This window comes from Sinohyriopsis cumingii, chromosome 15, assembly GCF_028554795.1.
Source record: "Sinohyriopsis cumingii isolate HCF-2022 chromosome 15, ASM2855479v2, whole genome shotgun sequence".
Lineage (NCBI taxonomy): Eukaryota > Metazoa > Mollusca > Bivalvia > Unionida > Unionidae > Sinohyriopsis > Sinohyriopsis cumingii.
The window spans coordinates 46,963,361-46,983,911 of NC_142975.1; the positions used below are offsets into that span (position 1 = coordinate 46,963,361).

At 38.0% G+C, this 20,551-nt stretch overlaps 1 protein-coding gene across 1 annotated transcript in view; it reads right to left on the reverse strand.

Moving 5' to 3' along the window:
* Window positions 1-14,297: 14,297 nt before the first annotated feature.
* Window positions 14,298-20,551, reverse strand: part of LOC149781740 (28S rRNA (cytosine-C(5))-methyltransferase-like) — a 39,219-nt gene continuing 32,965 nt past the window's right edge. The window contains exon 8 of the mRNA XM_089935849.1: window positions 14,298-15,609. Coding sequence (XP_089791975.1) covers window positions 14,369-15,609 — 1,241 coding nt within the window. The 3' untranslated portion in view covers window positions 14,298-14,368. The remainder of the gene's footprint in view (window positions 15,610-20,551) is intronic.

A 20,551-nucleotide genomic window follows, 5' to 3' on the forward strand; every position in this document is an offset into this window, starting at 1 on the left:
TGAAAAGAAAATTAAATTAACCAGACAATTATTCATGGAGTTATATCATTAGAGTTTTCAAAATGGATACTGTAAGAGTGGTTCTACGATGTTGATACAGGTTGTAAAATAAATACGAGGACAAGAGTAGACTATGGATGGATGATATAGATTCACTGTGCAACTTTCACATTGACATGAAGGATGTCATACAAATTGAAGATGCTAGTGACCGCCAAAATGACAATATTTTTGGTATCCAAAAATTAATAACGAAATTCCACGAGACAAGGGACCGCAAAAATGATAATGTATTTGGTATCCCAAAATTAATAACGAACTTCCAAAAGGCTACTGACCGCCAAAGTAAAAATGTATTTGGTATCCACAAATGAATCAGAAAGGTTTACAACGCTGATGACCGCCAAAATGACAACATATTTGGTATCCCAAAGGAGAATTATAACATTTTTCGACGCTGATGACGGCCCAAATGACAAACATATTTGGTATTCAATAAAAGAGAATTATATAGTTTTCCAACGCTGATGACTGCCCAAATGACAAACATATTTGGTATTCAACAAAAGAGAATTATATAGTTTTCCAACGCTGATGACTGCCCAAATGACAAACATATTTGGTATTCCACAAAGAATAAGAAAGTTTCAGAACTTTAGAAACATGCGTTTAATGGCGTTCCCATTAAAGAGTTTGTGAACTTGGGTCAAAATTTCATTCAGTCACAACAGGTAAAGACGAAACTAAATTTTGTAAAGAAATAAAAATGCATACTTATACCCCTCCACAAAAAGCTTAGACCCTGATCTGCCATTGCATTACGTGCAAACAGATTAGCGCCTATGCTTTTTCTCCAGCCGATCACTTTGAACAAATTGCACCGATGCATATTTGCCGACTTTTTGTGCAATAGCACACCAATATTTGTGCAGTTTGCGGTTGGATTCAACTTATAAACGAGGATATACAGTACTAAAGAAGAATTTGAAATTCAAAATGTACAAAGTATTAAATCACAATTACAGTTATCAACAGATGACCTTACTCAGGTATTACAATAGTTCTATGTATATCATCCAAATGAATAATAAAGACCTGCCTGTGTATGATGACAAACCGGTCGAGGGGGGGGGGTCATTTTTGTGGCGGGGATGGAGTGGGGTGGGTGGGGTGCAAATATAAATGCATTATCTAATAGACACGTAAGCATCCATAATCCAGTGGATAGTCAAGTTTATGTTTGAGAGTATCTACAATTTCTATTTTCATTTCGTCTTTAATGACTTGGTTCACTTGAAGAGTTTCCATGGCTTGTTAGTACCATAGCTTTTTAGTACCATGGCTTTTTACTACCTGTCGTAGAAAAACAAAATATGTACCACTAAAAACTGTTCTGATTAGGTTCTGTGCTTTCTTTATTATTTTTGTTAAATCATCAATGTTACCATGGTAACAGTAATACAAATGTATGCTTACCTTAATATATTTCAACTCTAACAACTTATCTAATCGATCCTCACGATCACCTTTTCATATTTGACCAACCACTTTCTGTTGTAGGTCTTTCTGATCAGAAATGTTGGACAGACGATAACGATGTAATCGAAATAGTTTTCTATTTTGTCCCTATAAGATTTGTACCAACAGAGTGTTTTCCACGATTATTATTTCCACAGGCGAACTGCAGCCTATTTTGTACATTTGCTTAAAACAGAATTGGTTTAGTTAATTGCCTTGAATGTTTATCATTAGATTATGCATTGATTCATATAGAAACCAATTTCATTATTCTCGGTATTCCTATTGCTTTTTAAACAGGTCATTGATAAAAAATTATATACGTTTCATTATTGAACTCTTCTCACATAAATACAAATACAGTATATGTCTGAGTCTGTCCATCCAACACACGCATATAATAGGTAAATATAAACTCAGATGTTCCTCATAAATAACCAAACCAGTTAAAAATGCATTTAAACACTTTTCTAACCAAAACAAAAGCATGAATATTTGATGTAGAAATTACAAAAACAAGCGAGAAAACAATTCCAAATATGTGTGTTCCAAGTACAAAAGAATTAAGGTGTATTAGCTGATTGATTTGATAACACTTGTTATAAATATTGTTTCAACATGAAGTAATATTTCAACAGTATGCGTCTATACTCTCTAAATCTGTGATGAATTTCCACCGATTAATCAATAGCGTTATAATGAAATAACGATAAAAATAATACCCCCCTCATCTAAATGAATTAAACATGGTGCAGAATTTCACTGATCCCCACCCCATGCATAAGGGAGATAATACGGGGATGTGGAGTGAGAGAAAAAAAAAAGAACTTGCACCATGTAATCTAAAATAAACTTAATTGTTAGGTTAAACGTCCACGAGATTTTAATAGTGTTCAAGGCACCAACGATACACACTTGCAATAGACTGTCAAGATTTGTACAGTACATTTATATGTAAGGAGGAAATTACATATTGTAATATATTTAATGCTTCGTTTACAGTTATTTCTTTGTCATTTATTAATAAAACCTACAAATAAGGGTCTAAAAACATAGTATTTAATACTAAAATGTCCGAAGGCCACTTTACCCTCCCTCGGCCCTTTTCTATCATTGTGTGGAACTGGTAATGCATCAGACTAACCAAACATAAGGATGGACAAAGACGGACAATGAATAAATGTCTTTATGTTAAGTCTCTACATCCCCACCCCACCACAATCTCTCTCTCTCTCTCTCTCTCTCTCTCTCTCTCTCTCTCTCTCTCTCTCTCTCTCTCTCTCTCTCTCTCTCTCCTCAACTGTAGCATGACTTAATTCAGGGGTGGGCAAACTAGGGCTTTCATGCAGCCCGCCAAGGGTTTTCATCCGGCCTAGGAACAAGTCATCATTCGCACTGACTCTGTTTATGTTACTCTGTTTTATCAAAAAAATTGCTTCTTTTGAAGTTTAAGTTTAAGTTTTCAAATATTAACAACATATTAACAACTGAAAATTAATTATGATGTTATTTAGAAAAACCTTTTTCTGTTGCTATTTCAAATATTAATTATTTTACTTAATGAACTATGCGGCCCGCGGCAAGGTGTAAATTTGTGTATGCGGCACTTGCACTGGAAAGTTTGCCCACCTCTGACTTAATTGAATAAATATGCTATTTTCCTCTCAGAACACCACAAACTTTTCATTGTTAGTATTTATTCTCCATACACTATTTTGCATTTTTTCCTTTTGAATGCATCGTTAAATACTTAAATACAATCTGTAGCTCAATTATTTGTGTGTATTTCTTGTGGATTGATTAGAGGTTTAAATAAACCTGATGGAATGTGTCTGACAGTTATGATTGTCCATGATATATATATATATATATATATATATATATATATATATATATATATATATATATATATATATATATATATATATATATATATATATATCAGCCACAGCAGCATCCGTCACACTTCAAAAAAAAAAAACAACAAGCATACATATCTTGTAATTTGATGTTGATCATTGTTAAATTGACAATAGAACCATCTTCAGGCACAATAGGCATCAACGTATGTACATCGTACCATATCATCGTCTTTTGTCATAATTTTTTCTCTGGATTTAACAAATTGTAAAGCAGTTTTACAGATGCGTGTTATATAGGAAAACATATCATCAAAATAGGTCAAACCACTATTTCTTAACCTGCAAGTACAGATTTTGTACAATCTGGATTTAAACATCCAAAATAAATATCGTTGATCATTCATATATTTTCCAGTTACGTAAGTACACTGTTCATCGCAACGATGGTTACAAATGCATACCGAACAACGGCGACAAATATATACTGTTAGCAAGAATAACGTAGTTGATAAATTCATGAAAGAAGATATAGAAATAACAGTTCAAAGGCCAGTCAGATTTGTGGATAACGTTTGATTCAAGGGATAGTAAACAGAACATCCAAAAATTATTGGAGCTATGAAAGATTTTCAGAAGAACTAAACGTATTAGAAGCATGAACTCAAAATATTTGACAAAATATATTTACCGTTATGAATACACGGAAAGCTTTGAAAACCCACAGCTGTATCAGCAATATATGTTTTACCGACCGCTTTCCTCGTAAGATTATATTCAAATTGAAAGAAGAAAAAAAACCACTTCCATATTATATGGCGATGTCTTTCACAAGCATTCTACCTGTCAGGATTCTGCCGAGAAAAATGATAAAGTATGCGTATACCGCCATGTTTAATGCATCCTTCTAACTGTGTACACACTCTGATTCTCTTCCAGTCAACCTCCAAGTTCTCGTCATATGGTCCTGACGTAAACAGTCGTTATTTCTCGTCATATGATCCTAATGTAAACAATAGTTATTTTGAGACTAATAGAAAAGTTTTTATTCAGGACCCTACTACCGTATAGCTCGACTGTTATACTCGCTCTTAAGTCGAGTCAAACTGAAAACAACAACGATCCTGATCTGCCAAGGCATAGTGCACATGCAAATCAGGGTCCAAGTTCTTTGTTCCTGACCTGGGTCTGTGTAGTTTGCTGTTGGACTCGTCTGATAAGCGAGTAGAGACGGTACTCACATTTTTGACCGTATCATCTCCTAAAATTATTTCGGTTCATTGCTAGTTGCTATTATTTTGCCATCCAGAGAAGTTCAGATTTTTGAGGAGGTATTATCTGTAAATTTGGATACATAAATCGGAGTATTCACGACGTAGTATCTATGATCACAACGTACTTTCTATGGCCACCTCACGAAGTCTCTCGGCTTTTGATTGGGTAAGATGCATACGTTGTTTAGGTCACCTCTGAGGCAGGATAGAACTATCCTGCACCAATTGTCTGCAGTGGAAGACATGAGCGCGCACACAAACATATATAAATGCGAGAAAATATTTTCCCACCCCATCTGGTTTTCAACTTAAAATCTGCACAGATACATACAAGATCCAACAAAATGGACATTGGACCAGACTTGATATCAAAAGCCACTTGATGCAAATAAAGACAAAAAACATAAATACACTTAAATGCCAACACACGCACACACGCACACACACACACACACACAGGAATGCGGCTCCAAAAGAAGTAATCGTCACATAGATAATGCACCATATTTAAAAGATATGACAAACAATAACCTTTGGAATACACCTGACGAACGCTGTATTGACCCATTTTATAAGCTATGAAGACAATAACAGCTACGGTGGAAATCCCTTTCTTTTATTCAAATTTGTTCGCAACAAGGGGAGCGTGGAAAGGCATTTGCTCCAGGAAAACCCCATTAGCTCCAGCAAGAACCTAAGTCCATCACTGTATCCATTTATTTTAATAGTAACAAACTCTATAACAGCCAAATTAAACAAAATGGTGAAGTGACTAAGTAGTACAAGTGTACCGATCTTGTGTCTCGTTGTGGTCAGCATCCCTGCTTACGGAACCAAACTGAGTAAAAAAGTGTTGACCGTGTTATTTTGTTCCAGTAAATAGATTTGTGTAACAACTCATTGGTCAGTTTTCATCTCGAGCATAAGTAGTGGAGAACACTAGGTCATATATCCAATCATAGTTGTAAAATATTAGCTTTTCTATCTGTTTCAGATATTACCTTTGCATCTCAAAGGTTATTGAAGCCGTTCCAATTTCCGCTCATACCGCATATATCTGCGACATTCAAATAATGAGCGTACATACAATTTCATTTACCTTGTAACATTTATGAAGTCTTCAGACTACACTTAACTTTAGTTAAATGCAAAATTGTGTGGTTATCCACATCAGACATGTAATTTATTGTACTTATTTTATCATCCTTTTGTCAGGGTTCATACTGCCTGTTTCAAAGCTATCATCATTACATGTAATCTGTAAATCTGCTTTTTTGTGCAAATAATGGAGTACATGTTGCTTTTGTTGTTAGTTGTTGGTGTTGGTGTTTGAAATAATAATAAAAATCAACATTGTTTTCTTGTATATTAATCCTAACAGACCGCTTTTATCTCCTCCAAACTTGCAAACAAATAGGCATTATCTGTTGACAAGGACAGTATTGCTTCCACGTTTAGCTTACGAAGTATTAATACAATACTTAGCAAACAGAAAGTAGAATTCTTTTAAAGCAATCAAAGAAACAACAAATGCCGCATTTCAGGCTCTGAAGCTTCCAGGTCCATGGTGAGGTCAAGTTGGTCTGAGACTGCACACCTGTACATGCAGTGGACGAAAATCAAACTGGCTTAAACCTATTTCGAGGTGTTATGGTCACCTTTATCCGGAGTTATTATGGTTTACTTGACAGCTCTTTTATCTGACAGAAGTAATGTTAACGCGATCGTTCTTGACCCCCGGCACTGTAATTTGGGCACACTTATTCACTAATTTAATGCACAAAACTGTCTTTTATTCGGCAGTCAGGCACGTGGTTCTTCGTGCCATTATAATGTCGTTCAATGCTGGCCTCGCTGTTTCATACAATTTCTAAATAGTTTCCTATAACGGCAACGCTCGCTTTGTTTTCTCACATAATTAAAACTCCAAGACTGTTTAAGCAAAGTAGACAATGTTTCATACGCCACGGAAAACTATTGCTTCAGATTATGAAATAGTGCCAATGGCTACAAAATTATTCAGTAAAGTCAGTACTGTGTTAAGTGCTGATCTTATTCATATTAATTATTTTTACATCTTTTTCTGTGATTTCTATTTGTCAAAAGTCTCTGATCATAAATATTTTCTTTCTTTCTAATCTAAATTTCCCTATTTCTTTCTATATTCCTCATTTATAATTTTAATATCATAGACCGACAGTGTCTCATATTTTAAAAGAAAACTATTGAGGATAAAATGCCGCTATGTCAGATACAGAAACCATATCTAGGTCGGCTATAATATAGTGAAGTTTTTTTCTGATTAAACGGACTCCAGTCACATCGCCTAGCAGTTGTGAAAATGTTTATTGCAAACATAGTTCCTGGTTAAAGAGTAGAAGAGCCGGAACTGACCTCGTATTAATTAGATTCCATCCCTTTTCGACATTCATTGTCACACGTCGATACTCTTTTTAAAGCTCCGACAGAACGACGGAAAAAGGTGAACGTCGACGCCATATTGTCACGTGATCAAAACAAATGGCCTTATATGTAGAGATCTAGTTAATATAACCGCGGAACATTTATTCTTTTAATATTCTGTTTGCTAGCGACACAATGTAAACGTTACAAATACTTTCGATTTGAACTAAAGCAGTCTTTATGTTGTGTTCAAGCTTAACCACCAATTCGGACATATAATTATTTTTACAAATAGTTTTACTGGTAGGAAAATATGAAGGAAAAGGGTACACACAACTATATTTTGTTAATACTTCACATTTTACACAGTCATCTAAAAATATTCATTCCCAAATCGATTCCTTGATAAATTTTACGTCGAAACTGATATGAGGTGATGTACGACAGCCTAAATATAACCAAAGATTGAAACGAAAATATCACCCCTCTTTTATGAAAGGATGAGGGTAACGATAGTTTTTCATATCTAGTATACTTCACGCCACGTCATCTAAAATATTCTAGTTGCAATAATTTCCTTGAATAATTTTACATCGATATTGCTATCTCGTTGTACATGACACCTCAGACTTTGCTAAATATTAGGACCGAAATTTTAAAGGAAAAAAGTACCGCGGTTAGATAGTCCACCGATCCGGTGGCCTAGTGATTAGAGGGTCCGCCTCGGATGCGGGAGGTCGTGGGTTCTATCCCCAGCCGAATCATACCAAACACTTCTAAAAATGGTACTAACAGCTGCCTCGCTTGGCGCTCAGCATTAAGAGGTTAGTGTTAGGACTGGTCGGCATGGTGTCAGGATAATGTGAATGGGTAGGACATGATACTACATGTCTGCGGCATGATGCCCCAGTGCTAGACATCACTATAACTGCTACACTGCAGACATCGTAGCGATATGACTGAAAAATTGTGAAAGCTACGTTAAAATGCAAATCATACAGACACACAAACACATTTGAGGCCATTTGTTTTTATCACGTGACCATATTGCGTCAGCGTTCACCTGACGTCGTATAGCGGAGTGCAACGCAGGAAGCATACAAAGCATGGAACCAGACTAATACTTTGCTATATCCACAAAAAATGTTCTAGATTTTTGACGCAACGCGTCAGACGAACATTAACTCATTATGCATGAAATAATATCTGCCCGCTCAAGCATGTATTTGGCCTTGATAAAACTAAGCAGTAGCAAAGTGAGAGTGCGTCCGAAAACCTTCATTATCCGACATGGAGCTCAAGGTCGGAACTTATAGCGGCCACGGGATCTAAGTTTAAAAAATATTTAAAAAAACTCAGCTAAGAGATCGTTGAGATACTTCCCCGTCAAGGCAGGTTGCCTTTGTACAGTGCGGTAGTGGCCATGTATCCGCTTGGTAATGCTGCCTGGTGCGATCCATTTTTTGGGGATGGGTAAATTTCGTGATCCAGCAACAACAAATGTATATGGGTCGCTTCGGTTGGCGGCTGATGTGTGCCGAAAATTATTCCGCTCCTTAAAGTATTCCAGGTATATGTGGTGCCGGAGGTAGTCCTTACAACTGGCTTCCGATTTTGTGGCAGCATGTGTTCAGTTTTCCGCACACCAGGTTGATTTCATCATTGCAAACCTTCGAATGCTGTACATTGGGATGGACGCGTCATAATCGGTAATTGCCTGGCCAGAGCATTCGTCGTTGAAGTTTCCTAGGGGTTTAGTGTGGGCCGCGCTGTATGATGGAGCATTCGGATGTATTCGATGGTGTCGTAGATGTGCGTGGCCATAACCATATCGCCAGAAACAGTATCCGTCTAGATCTGTATCAACAACATATATCTTTTCTTTGCCCTCTGGCCATGCGAGATCCACCCGGAACCGTTTCAACGGGTTATCCATAAATCTTCCCAAAGACAGCTGTTTACAAGTTTAAAATTTTCCTTGTTGTACTCCGACTTGGCCATGGTCCGCACGCCTGTGTTCATCTGTTAGTACGGGTCCATCCAGGGGCTCTGGTCAAACTGCAGCACGCATCCCACTTGTAGTGTATCTGTAGAGGTCGCGTTAGTGAACAACGAATCGCTTCTTTGTTCGCAGGTTTGTGGCGATGTTGGCGCATACAGTGAACTTACCACAACCATCAATTCACTCGCTAAACTGCGTTGGTACTCTCCTAGCCAATCCTCTGGAACGACCATCATTTCCGGGTCAGCGCATGGCCTCTATGCGCGTCTCGTAGCTCCTCCGGAAATACGAGGTAGATTTCCATAATGTAGCCCTTTGAGATGTACGCGTCAATTGTTGCTGGTGCGGATCTAGTCACTTAGAGCTGACAGACTGCATTATGGTCCACTCATAAATTTTGTTCGCGTAAAGATATATAATCCATCTTGTGGGCTCTCCGCTGTCATAACCTGAGTATATCGAGTCGATCGCCTTCGCATGACACCGATTCACCGTCAAAATGTCGCCATATGTGCCCTTCTAGATAAAACGGTGCATGTCAAGGTCAAGTCTGCAGTTCGAGTATGGTGACCGTGATTTTTTAGCAAAATGTCCAAACTCACTCTAGGCGCGCTATTGTAGTGGTCTTGGGTCGAGGCAGTAGGTTGTAATAGATGTGTTCCGAAAAGCCTCGAAGACGTCATCTAGCAGAAGAATATAGTTTTTGAGATAAAGGTCGTTGTAGCCTCCCTATGTATCGGTAGTCAAGTGTCATCCAAACCATCCGGGCGTGCTGATAGTTCTCTATTTAGTGCTGACGAGGCTGATCTGGCTGTAAATGCTTCTATTGGCGTAAGCTGGGTCACGAGGACCCTCTCTCAGCTGTCCGCGTACTCGTATGGGCACACTTCCTTCTAGGGCAGAAAGATAACTTCCACCTATGTCTAGCTGATGTCTTAGATTTTATTTTCAATATCTACTGATAATATACTTTATACAGTCAAATTGTCAGAGTCACCCAAGGCATGGGATTAAGCAATGATGATTGTACAATAGTAGTTCTATTTCTAAGTATGTGGATAATTCAGCTTGGCATAATTTTCATTTGGACAAAGTAGACATTATTAGAAGTCTTTTAGTGAAAACTCCGATCATAATTATCATGCATTTAGGGTAGTGAGAAAAAGATTTGTAAGACAGTTGTCATGGCATCTGTATTCGATGTGCGACTGGCAAAATTTTCATCTAGGACCAACTAAGTAGTATAAGAAGTCTACTGGCAAAACCTCATGCTGCCATGGACATCAATTTGGGAGGCGTAGTGACAATATGTATAAGACAGCCACCGTGGTGATCATATTGAGGGTTTGTTATTGTCATTTTCATAAAGGACCAGCTACACACCATAACAACTTTAATGATGAAAACCAGCCCCATGTCAAAATGACGTTCCATTTTAAGAGAAGATAAAACGGATTTTTCACGATTTGGTGAATGCTCACACCATTTTAATTTAGGATGAAAATAAACCGTTAAAGAAGCCTTTTAGTGAAAAACCCATGCTGCCATGAGCATTTGGACCTCCCATCACATGTACATAGTTCACACCACGTGTGATTATTTTTCAGAGGGACCCAGCACATTATTGGAAGAAGAACAATCAAAGGAGTTGAAGAAACTCTATGGTAATGATCAATTATGTGCAGGAAATGGAATCTGCTAGGACGATGACTCAGACCACCCAAAGGTGGGGAAGTAGTACCAGGTTGAGTTGGGTGAGAAAATCCATATAAATGATGAATGAACTGATGTGATAGACAAACAAGTGACTTCACAAATTATCAGAAAACTAAGATTATTTAACAGGGAAATGAGATCGTTCTTTCCTCTGACTTGAATGGAACTGATCATATATTTCTGGAGGATGTAGAAAATGTGGATTCAATCTTCACAATCTGCCTCTTGATGAGTGACCGGATCTCTTGCTATAAATGTGTCCCTTACCATGTCCGACAGTACTTCCATCAGGGAAGGAGAAAATGAAAGGGGAGGGGAGTGAATAATGAGAACCAAAGCCCTTATGAACAATTTGTGGATTGCCCACTCGCTTGGTGGAAAGAGACTGATCAAATGTTGTTTGAACAAAACTAAATAAGACTCGAGCACCGACTGCATAGCTGTCTGTGGGCGGTCGGAAACACGAGCCAACGATAAGAGAATAGAGGCATGGGGGTAGATAAACTATGTTTCCTATCCTACTAATACGACTGTGTCTGAGACTGATAGCAGACTGTCTTCATGCACAGGATCAAAATCTTAGCTGGCTTTTGCGTTGAGCTACGAATGACCTTGTATCTTGTCTCCGATCATCACTTTTTTGTCATTGAGATGATTGGAAGACAATGGTTACAGCAGTCAAACGGACGAGCAGTCCTTGCACTGTCTGCCTCCACAATTCCTTCAACTCGGCACCAAACAGCAAAGGTGATCCCAAGGGAGGGTCGCAGAGCCAGGGCAAGATGTGCATTGCTGGCCTCGACTGCAAGTTGGAAAAAAATTTGCCATAGACTCCAAGTCCAACAATGAAGACATGGCCACTATATTGAGGACAAGCTTCAATGTGGCGTGTAGAATGTTTTTTCCCATCGTAGAAGCAGATGAAGTCAGACTGACACACTGTAGTTCTTGCCTAATGCCACAAGATCTGCGAAGAAGGCATTGAAATGGGTATTTATTATTATACCAGCAAGATTTCAAAGAATGCTGGAAGTTGACTCATCAATGGGGTTTTTTCTCTTCAACTGTGGGGAAATTTCATGACTGCGGAGAAATATGGAAGGAAGGGCTGACTTTGCCATTGTAATAGCCACACAATGCATTGCCTTTACGCTGGTGTAGAAGATAGGGTGGTAGACAACTCACAGTTCCGCAATACCCCATAAATTCCTCTACTGCTTCCTTATAGCTATGCTCATTATGCTTTACAGTGGAATCGGAGTATGAACTATCATCAAGATCAATATCAAGATAGTAGATTCCTGAATGGGTAAACTGCGAGTAAACATCTCGCTGAATCTGTAGGATACAGTCATCAAATCAAGACGGACAGCTTGTCAAAATCAAACATCTAATCAATATGGACAGCTTGTCAAAATCAAACATCCAATCAATATGGACAGCTTGTCAAAATCAAACATCCAATATGACAGCTTGTCAAAATCAAACATCCAATCAATATGGACAGCTTGTCAAAATCAAACATCCAATATGACAGCTTGTCAAAATCAAACATCCAATATTGGTGTTGGGTATACGGATGGCACTGTATATGGTTGCACTGCCGGAGTAATGTTAATGTTAGGTGGATGGATGGATTTACCAACATTGGTAACGTGAATTATCCATGGCTCTTCTTGATGAAGCATTGGATGATACGTAACTGACGAGATATGGCCAATGAATGGTATGGAGCAAGAGCTGATGGTACAGTAGGTAGCTGAGACAGTATCATAACTGAGGCTCAACTAGTCATTCAAGTCAGTATAAACCCAAATCGCCAGGACTTAATAGACCCAAAGGTCATGCTTAAACACATTGTGAGACTTATGCCACCTGGGTTGCCTAGAATTGGTGGAAACTCCTCAGTGTCAAAACTCTCGCCTAAAACAGGAAGACGGAAGGACACAGAAATGGTCATTCATAAACCTAATGCACCTGGACTTTGATTTCTCTTTTCAGTCTGGTCCTTTCATTTCTTGTTTCACTCTGCTTCTTGCCGTTCTCCTTAGAACTGTTGAACATATTTTCTCCAAACAACTGGCGCACATACTATATGTGGCTGCCAATGTACATGTTCAGGCTCGGCCCTAGGATATGCAGGGCCCAAGGCAGCAAGCGATGAACATGGGACCCCCAAGCAAAAAAATTGCATTGCCTGAAAGCATGTAGCCGAAGGTGGTTGTCTCATTCGCCATGCCCTAGTGCCGGGCCTGTGAATCTTGTATATTTGAGACAAAAGTCATGAGACTGCTGGCTGCATTCTTGCATTTAGCATACTTAGACATCATGGTTAATTTATGAAAAGTCAAAGAAAGAAAGAGAGAAAAGAAGAAATGTATATTCATATGTTATAGATACCTTCAGAATTACAATTCTGAAATAGGTAGTTTTTAAGTTTGTTGTCATTTTTCTGTTGAATACATTGGTAAAAATCTCATCTGTGTTCATGTTGAATTGTTTTTCTTAAAAAACATGCAGACATTAAATGAATCTTATAGTTAACTCCGCTAAAATGTCAGAGACACTCACTATACCAGGGGGGATCAATAAACAGACAGTGTGTGCAAACATGAACTTAAACACGTTCTATTATAATGCAGAGATATAGAGCCATGCAGTCAGAGAACACAGAAACTAAGTCCGCATAGGTGAAAAAATTCACATAATTACTGTCAAAAGTTAAACAGTAATTTATACCACCTGTAGAATAATTTTTAATACATTAAAAAATAACAAAATCTTCAAAGGATGGATTGAAAATAGCACAATATCCACTTGGATTCATAAGTCAAAGTGAACAATATCTCGATAGCTCATAAGATTTAAACAGGCACCACCTATAAGTTGCAAGAGGAGGTTCGCTAACACTAACCTCTTAATGCTGAGCACCAAGCGAGGCAGCTGCTAGTACCATTTTCGTAAGTCATTGTTACAGGGTTCCTGCCACAAATGTAGAAAAGATTCCAGACCTTTACAGACCTTTTCCTGACCAAAAAATAAAAATTTCCAGACCTAACAACGTGAAAAGTTTATCGACGCAATGAGGATAAAGTTTTTAAAATTGCAAGTAAAATATGCAGAAGTGATAAAATATAATTTAACCTACAAGATTTTATTTATCTTAACAAAATCGCTTCTTTATAGTCCACATTAATAAATAAAAATTTCGAGTTCAAATATATGTAACACAGGAATCAAAGACAAGCTAAGACACCTTGTCAGTGAGGTCTCTCAGCTGGACCAGCTGTCTCTTTGTCTTTGGATGTTGTCCTAAGGACATTAGACTTGTCCACCACATGATCCTGGATGTGAGGGGCAATCCTAAATGTTGTCAGGTATTTAAATCTTGTTCCCCACCAATGACCATTCCTTTTTTAAAGTGAGGTAAAGAAACTGATGCATTACAAAATGATAAATTTATTGAATTTACAGTAGGTTTATAAGAATATGACATACAGTAGTCCCAAAATAATGAAGTTTAAGTAATAATAACAGTTTTTATTGCAAGAATATTAACAAGCTACAAAGATGGAAATACAGTGTTTCATTCATGATTATTCTCTGACCACACTCTTCTTTTTCTTCTTCTTTTTCCTCTTTTTCTTCTCAAGATCTTGTTTCGCCACTGATGCAGTATTCAATGTAATCTCCTCTGTATCATCTACATTTTCTTTTCTTTTCAAAACTGTGTCATATTTCTTTTGCTTTCTTTCTTGTTTCTTCCTCTCTTTCTCTGAATGACTATTTATACAAATTGTTGTATCAAATTTTTTCTTCTTTGGATAATCCTCCATAATATGCAGATCTTTTCTTTTCTTTGCGTGTTTTGAGTCTTTCTTTGGCAAGTCATTCGACTGTTGCAAGTCTTTGTTTGCCACATCATTTGACTGTTCACTTGTACTGATCTCATTTTCAATTTCTTTGCCTTGTTCCCATCTTTTCTCCTTTTTTGTTTGCTTATTACAAAGTTCAGATTCTGATTCTTTACTGTTTTCTTGGACATCTGATTGCTCTGCCAATTGACCGTTTTCGTCTATCAAATCCACATTTGCTTCTTTTCTATCAGTATTCTTTCCATTTTCTGTACAATGGAAACATTTCTCTGATTTTCTCTTTTTCTTTTTTTTCATTCTATTGGCTGCATTGATACTACTTTCACTTCTTCCAACAGACCGTCCAATATTAATGTCATACTTTTCATCTTTTCTTTTCTCAACAGAGCTGCCAATATTTTTCATACTGAATAAATCAACAAAACTATTTTGATCTGCACTGCTGATTTCATTTCTCATTTTATCATTGTCTACATCATAAAACTGATTAAAATTGTCAGTACTCTCACTTTCAATGTCACTACATTTCCTAATAAAAGTCTCTTCCTTGGATTTCTTCCTCTTGTTTTTGCAAGCATTTGTCTTTTTCAAGCTATCATAGCTACAGGCAATCTTTCTTCTTTCAAAACAGGAAACAAAGAATCCATTGGTCAAACTCTGGTCAGGTGATAATCTGATAAAGCACTGAGAATGCTCATAGTCAGGTGCCCCTCTTTCTAACCAATCATTTGGCATTATTTCAACTAATTCAAATTGGTCAGAAACTTGCGAGTAGACCTCATTCACAACCATCTCATTTTCTTCTGGATGGATGGAGCATGTAGAATACACCACTTTTTTAACACCTGGAAATCTGAGAGCATGTTTTAAAATAGAAATCTGAAATCTTGACAGCTGATGTAATCTTTGGTCAGACACTGAATCTTTGCTGTCGGTGATTTGGCTCATTCTGTTCACAATACCTGAAAAGAAACAAAAGCATTTCTTGTCAACTATGTCTTCTTTATCATATTGTAAAACTACTGCAAAGAATGAGGCTAACTTTGGCATTTCAGTTTGCTAACACCAGCAATCAGAGACACTACAAGACAAGCAATTAAAGAAGCATCATTACTGTCTAGATACATAGATTATGTCCAGTGCACTGCAAAAATATCCAGTTTACACATGTATTGTTCTTGAGCTGTACCAACAATTTATTGATTTGATGACATACTGGAGAAGTTCACTTAGGAAAGTTGACTGACTTTTGAGTTAGTTAATTCACAAACTGCAAAATCTACAACTTTTTCCCACAAATTTTGGGTTCACTTTTTGATGGCAGAACAAATTGTACATGTCAAATTGGCAGGACAGATAAGGCTGACAGTGGGGATCTCTCCTGTGAGTGAAACACTCGTGGAATTTTTTTTTCTTTGCTGAAAAACCTGGTTGGCAAAATGAGAGAAATTGGCTCAACATTCCCAATGAAACTGATACAGCCCTGCTCAATGAATCACAGCTGTGTAGAAGAGCCTGTCTGGAGCAACAGTAGGTCCCTTCTCTGAGGCAAGGTCCTAGGATATTCCACCAGAAGACTGAAAAGATTGCAGACCTAAGACTGCTGAGGCCAGAGAGGGGCAATCAAAATGAGTTGAACCATAGAGTACCTGAAAGACCTAAAGAATGATCTTGAAGAATCAGCTATAGATAAGCACCCTATCCTGAATGTGACACAACTGCAAGCAGGTAAGAACTGGGTTGGGGTAGTGGTGGATGAGGACTGCAGCTAAAAGCCAGCCCTGATTTACCCACCAATCTAGCTGGTGGTGGAGTGTGTGTGTGTGACTTAAATTTTTAATGTAGCTTTAACAATGTTAGTCATATTGCTACAATGTCTGCAGTGTGGCAGTTTACAGTGAAGTCTGGTACTAGGGTATCATGCTGCAGACATGTAGCATCATGTCTGACCCAGTCACATTATCCTGGCACCAGGCCAACTAGTCTGAACACTAACCTCCTAATACTGAGTGCGAGGCAGCTGCTAGTACAATTTTGATAAATCTTTGGTATGACTTGCCTAGGGTTAGAACCTGCAACCTCCAGCATCTGAGGTGGATGCTCTAACCACTTAGGCCACCCAAGTGGTCTGGATGATGGTGGAAATACCAATGCAGAAATCGAAGCATTCAAGAGGTCCCTGAGCGGTTTCCAAGCTTCTAAAAGTACAAAACTTTAGCATACACAAGTGAAGCCTTCTTAGCGGCACCATTTCAATTGTGGTGTTCAAGGTCCCCAGTAGAGAGAGAAAAAGACAAACTGACAACTCAGTCTTTCTCTCAGCATCTCCAACAGGGACAGGATCTTGTCTGTCCTATTCAGAGGAATCCAGACAAACCCTGTTAGAAAATTCATCCTCATTGAGATACAATTTTGCGATAGATTTAGCTGATTTCTATAAGACTGGTAGAATACCAAGCCTGAACACTATGGATCAATAGTGACACAGGTCTTGTCTGAGGGACTCTAGACTGCCATTGTGGATCAACCAATCATCAAAACATTGGCAGTTTGGGATACCCAATGGCCTTAAATGGGCAGCAACTACTTACATTACCCAGGTAAAAGCTCTGTGTGCAGAGGCTAGACCAAATGGCAGAGCATGGAATCAGAAGAACTCCCTGTTCAAACAAAATATGAGGTCCTCATCCTGAAGAGTGATGGAGTGTGTGTGTGTGATTTGGATTCTTCACGTAGCTTTAACGATTTTTCAGCCATATCGCTATGATGTCTGAAGTGTGGCAGTTTATAGTGATTCCTAGCACTGGGCATAATGTTGCAGACATGTGGCATGATGTCACACCCAGTTACATTATTCTGACACCAGGCTGACCAGTACTAACAGTGACCTCTTAATGCTGAGTGCCTAGCAAGGCAGCTGTTAGTACCATTTTTGTAAGTCTTTGGTATGACTCGGCTGGGGATCGAATCCACAACCTTACACAGTCGAGGCAGATGCTCTAACCACTAGGCCACTGGAGCGGTTGCAAGAATGATGGAGAACATCCAATTGCCAGGTATTATGGCTTTCATGACAGAGGTTGCAGTCTCCATCTTGAATGATTCTTCCAACAGAAATTTGTTTAGGGAGGAAAGGTTGACAATTTGAAGTGATTTTTCCTCTTTCTTGGGAGCCAGAATAGAAGGCCCAAGATTTGCCATTAACAACCGCTGTACTGCACCCTTCTGAATAAGGAAATGAAATGGACCTTGTCCTTTAACTGAGCCAGACTTAACCTGGGGAAGCAAATGGAGCACTTTATTTGAGGAAGTTAATCCAGGAACTGAAGCTGGTATCTATCTCTTAAACTGGTATCTATCTCTTATAACAGAAAGAACCCAACCACTGACCATTATGCCTGACAAAGCCTGCAAAATGAGATTAAGTCTGGTGCCAACAGGAACCAAACGGCACAAACTCCAAGTGCTGTTAACCCCTGTCCTTAGGAAAGGGCAATGACCCACTGAACTACTTCTCTGTGTCTTTGCAGTGCACCCTTGTTGCACCAACTTGCTGAGGGAGAGCTCTGAAAAGGGGCTGCTGCTTTGATTGGGTCTGTACAGCTTTATGAGCCAGTGGGTCCTGATGATTCCATTTCTTGGCTGGTTTTGAAGAGCCAGAAGTGGATGCAAGGGACTAGTGATGACTGTCTCTCAAATCCTCAGCAGCCACAGAAGGGATAAGCCCTCCAAAGAGAGTTTCAAGCTCGATGTGGGCAGCCTTCAAAAGGTTCTTAATGTGCTCTTCTAGTAAGACCTTGGAGGTGTCACATCCCTGTGGAGGTGTTCTCCTAACATGTGTAAAGTTTATAACACTGCTTACAACAAATGGAAAGCACTGGTGACAGAAATTCTTCCTTCAGATGGGTGAACAAAGCTGCTCAAAAGAGGTCAGCATCTGAACTATGGTCATTAATGACCTAGTCTTTTGTTCTAATGATTCCAGTGTTTTCACTGGAAGGTAGGCCCTGGTCCCTGTAGAAATACCTGCCGGAGCTGCTTCAGCATCCAAAGTGGGAACTTCAGTGTGCCAGGAACGAGTATGAACCTTATAGCAAGAAGCAGCTACCAAGGATTGTAACACTGAGGGAGGGACAGACCACCCACCACCATGTTGTCTAGCAAATGCTTAGCCCTTGCTAAACATTTGAGAGAAAGGAGCAAGAGATCTGGTCTAGAGTTATACCCAGAAATTTCCGTAAATAATAAAGTATTTTGGAGTCACCAGAACTGAAGGTTTGAGATATTAAGGCAAGAGGTGGTAAGCATCATTTACTGCTCTATCAAATGACAAGGATTCCTCATCTTCCTCCTTAAACAAAGGCTGAGAGAGGGTAGGGAACCCGAAGGAGGGGATACCACATTGTCTGCTCAAGTCAAACTCATCATCAACAAGGAGGAAAAAGACATCTTCATCCTGCATTATCTCTTGGGAGGTAGGACTATGTGAGTGAGCTGTAAAGGCAAGCACCTTAGACCACTTTTCCACCTCGGGACCCTGATAAAGAAAACATGACTGTCATGATTTACTAGATGTTAAAAACAGGAAGTAAGAAACAAGTGAAAATGGATTGGGGGGCTCTGGGGGCCACATGACACTACTGGGGTCCAGGGGTGAGACCATGTTGTGGTTCCAGTGGATGAAAATGAATCTTAAATCTGAAATCTGGTTCTTATGTTAAGTGTTTGGGCTCTAGTAAACAGTAACAAAAGAAAGAATTAAAACAACAAGCTTTGAAAAATTTAACAAATAATTTATTTCCATAGAAAAACAATGCAAAAATGAAAAAAAATAAATAAGAACTTTTGGTTTTAAGAATCAAATCCAGAAAAAATCCAAGAACAATCCACAAATTATATTTTAGAAGTCCAAGTAATGAAATGTTCTAATGAATTCGAGTTCAAGTCCCAACAAAAAATCCAAGATGGAAGGCAATGATGTATACTGTATGTAGCCTTTATATTACGGATCTACAGTTCTTTGTTGATTCAAAAACAAAATTCTGGTGTTTGAATTTCTGAATTAAATTTAAAGAAATGTCTTTGTCCAAGAATTCTGTATGAGCACTCAAATATTTCCAGGAGAAAGAATTAATCTTGTAGAATCCAAATAATTTGAATAAAAATTAAAATATAACTCCAAACTGGTCACAAACACTTTTCCAGTGTCCAAGGTAAAAGCCCAAAATTGAAAAATATCTCTCTAAACATCACCATTAAATCTAACTACTGCGCAATTATGGAAAATGCAGAATTGTAAAAAAAGAGGCTGTTTACATCTAAAAACATGTACTCACAGTACGACTTGATAAAAACTAATTAGTTTACTCCGAGAATCAAGGTCAGGAACTAAGTCAAAATTAGAAACAGTGTTTCTATTATTAGCTGTTTATGAAAAGAGTCAGATCAAAATGATTTTTCTGAAGAAGAAAAAAATGCCAAATCAAGTAAACAAGATTACATTACTTTGACATGAATGAAATAAAAAATAAAAAACTTACAGACACACAATTAAATTAAATCAAATATAAATTAATTATATGTAACATGAAATGAAGCTTTTTTAGACTTATTTGTCATTTCCATCTCTCACTTTGTAATATAAAAAACCATAGTTGCAAAGATGCAAAAATAGTTGTCCAATACTATCCATTTTTCAAATGCAAATAGTTATCCTATATTATCCATTTTTTAAATAAAAATGGTTATCCCATAATATCCATTTTTCAGATATAAATAGTTATCACATAATATCCATTTTTCAAATACAAATAGTCATCCCATAATTTCCATTTTTCAAATACAAATAGTCATCCCATCATTTCCATTTTTCAAATACAAATAGTTATCCTATAATATCCATTT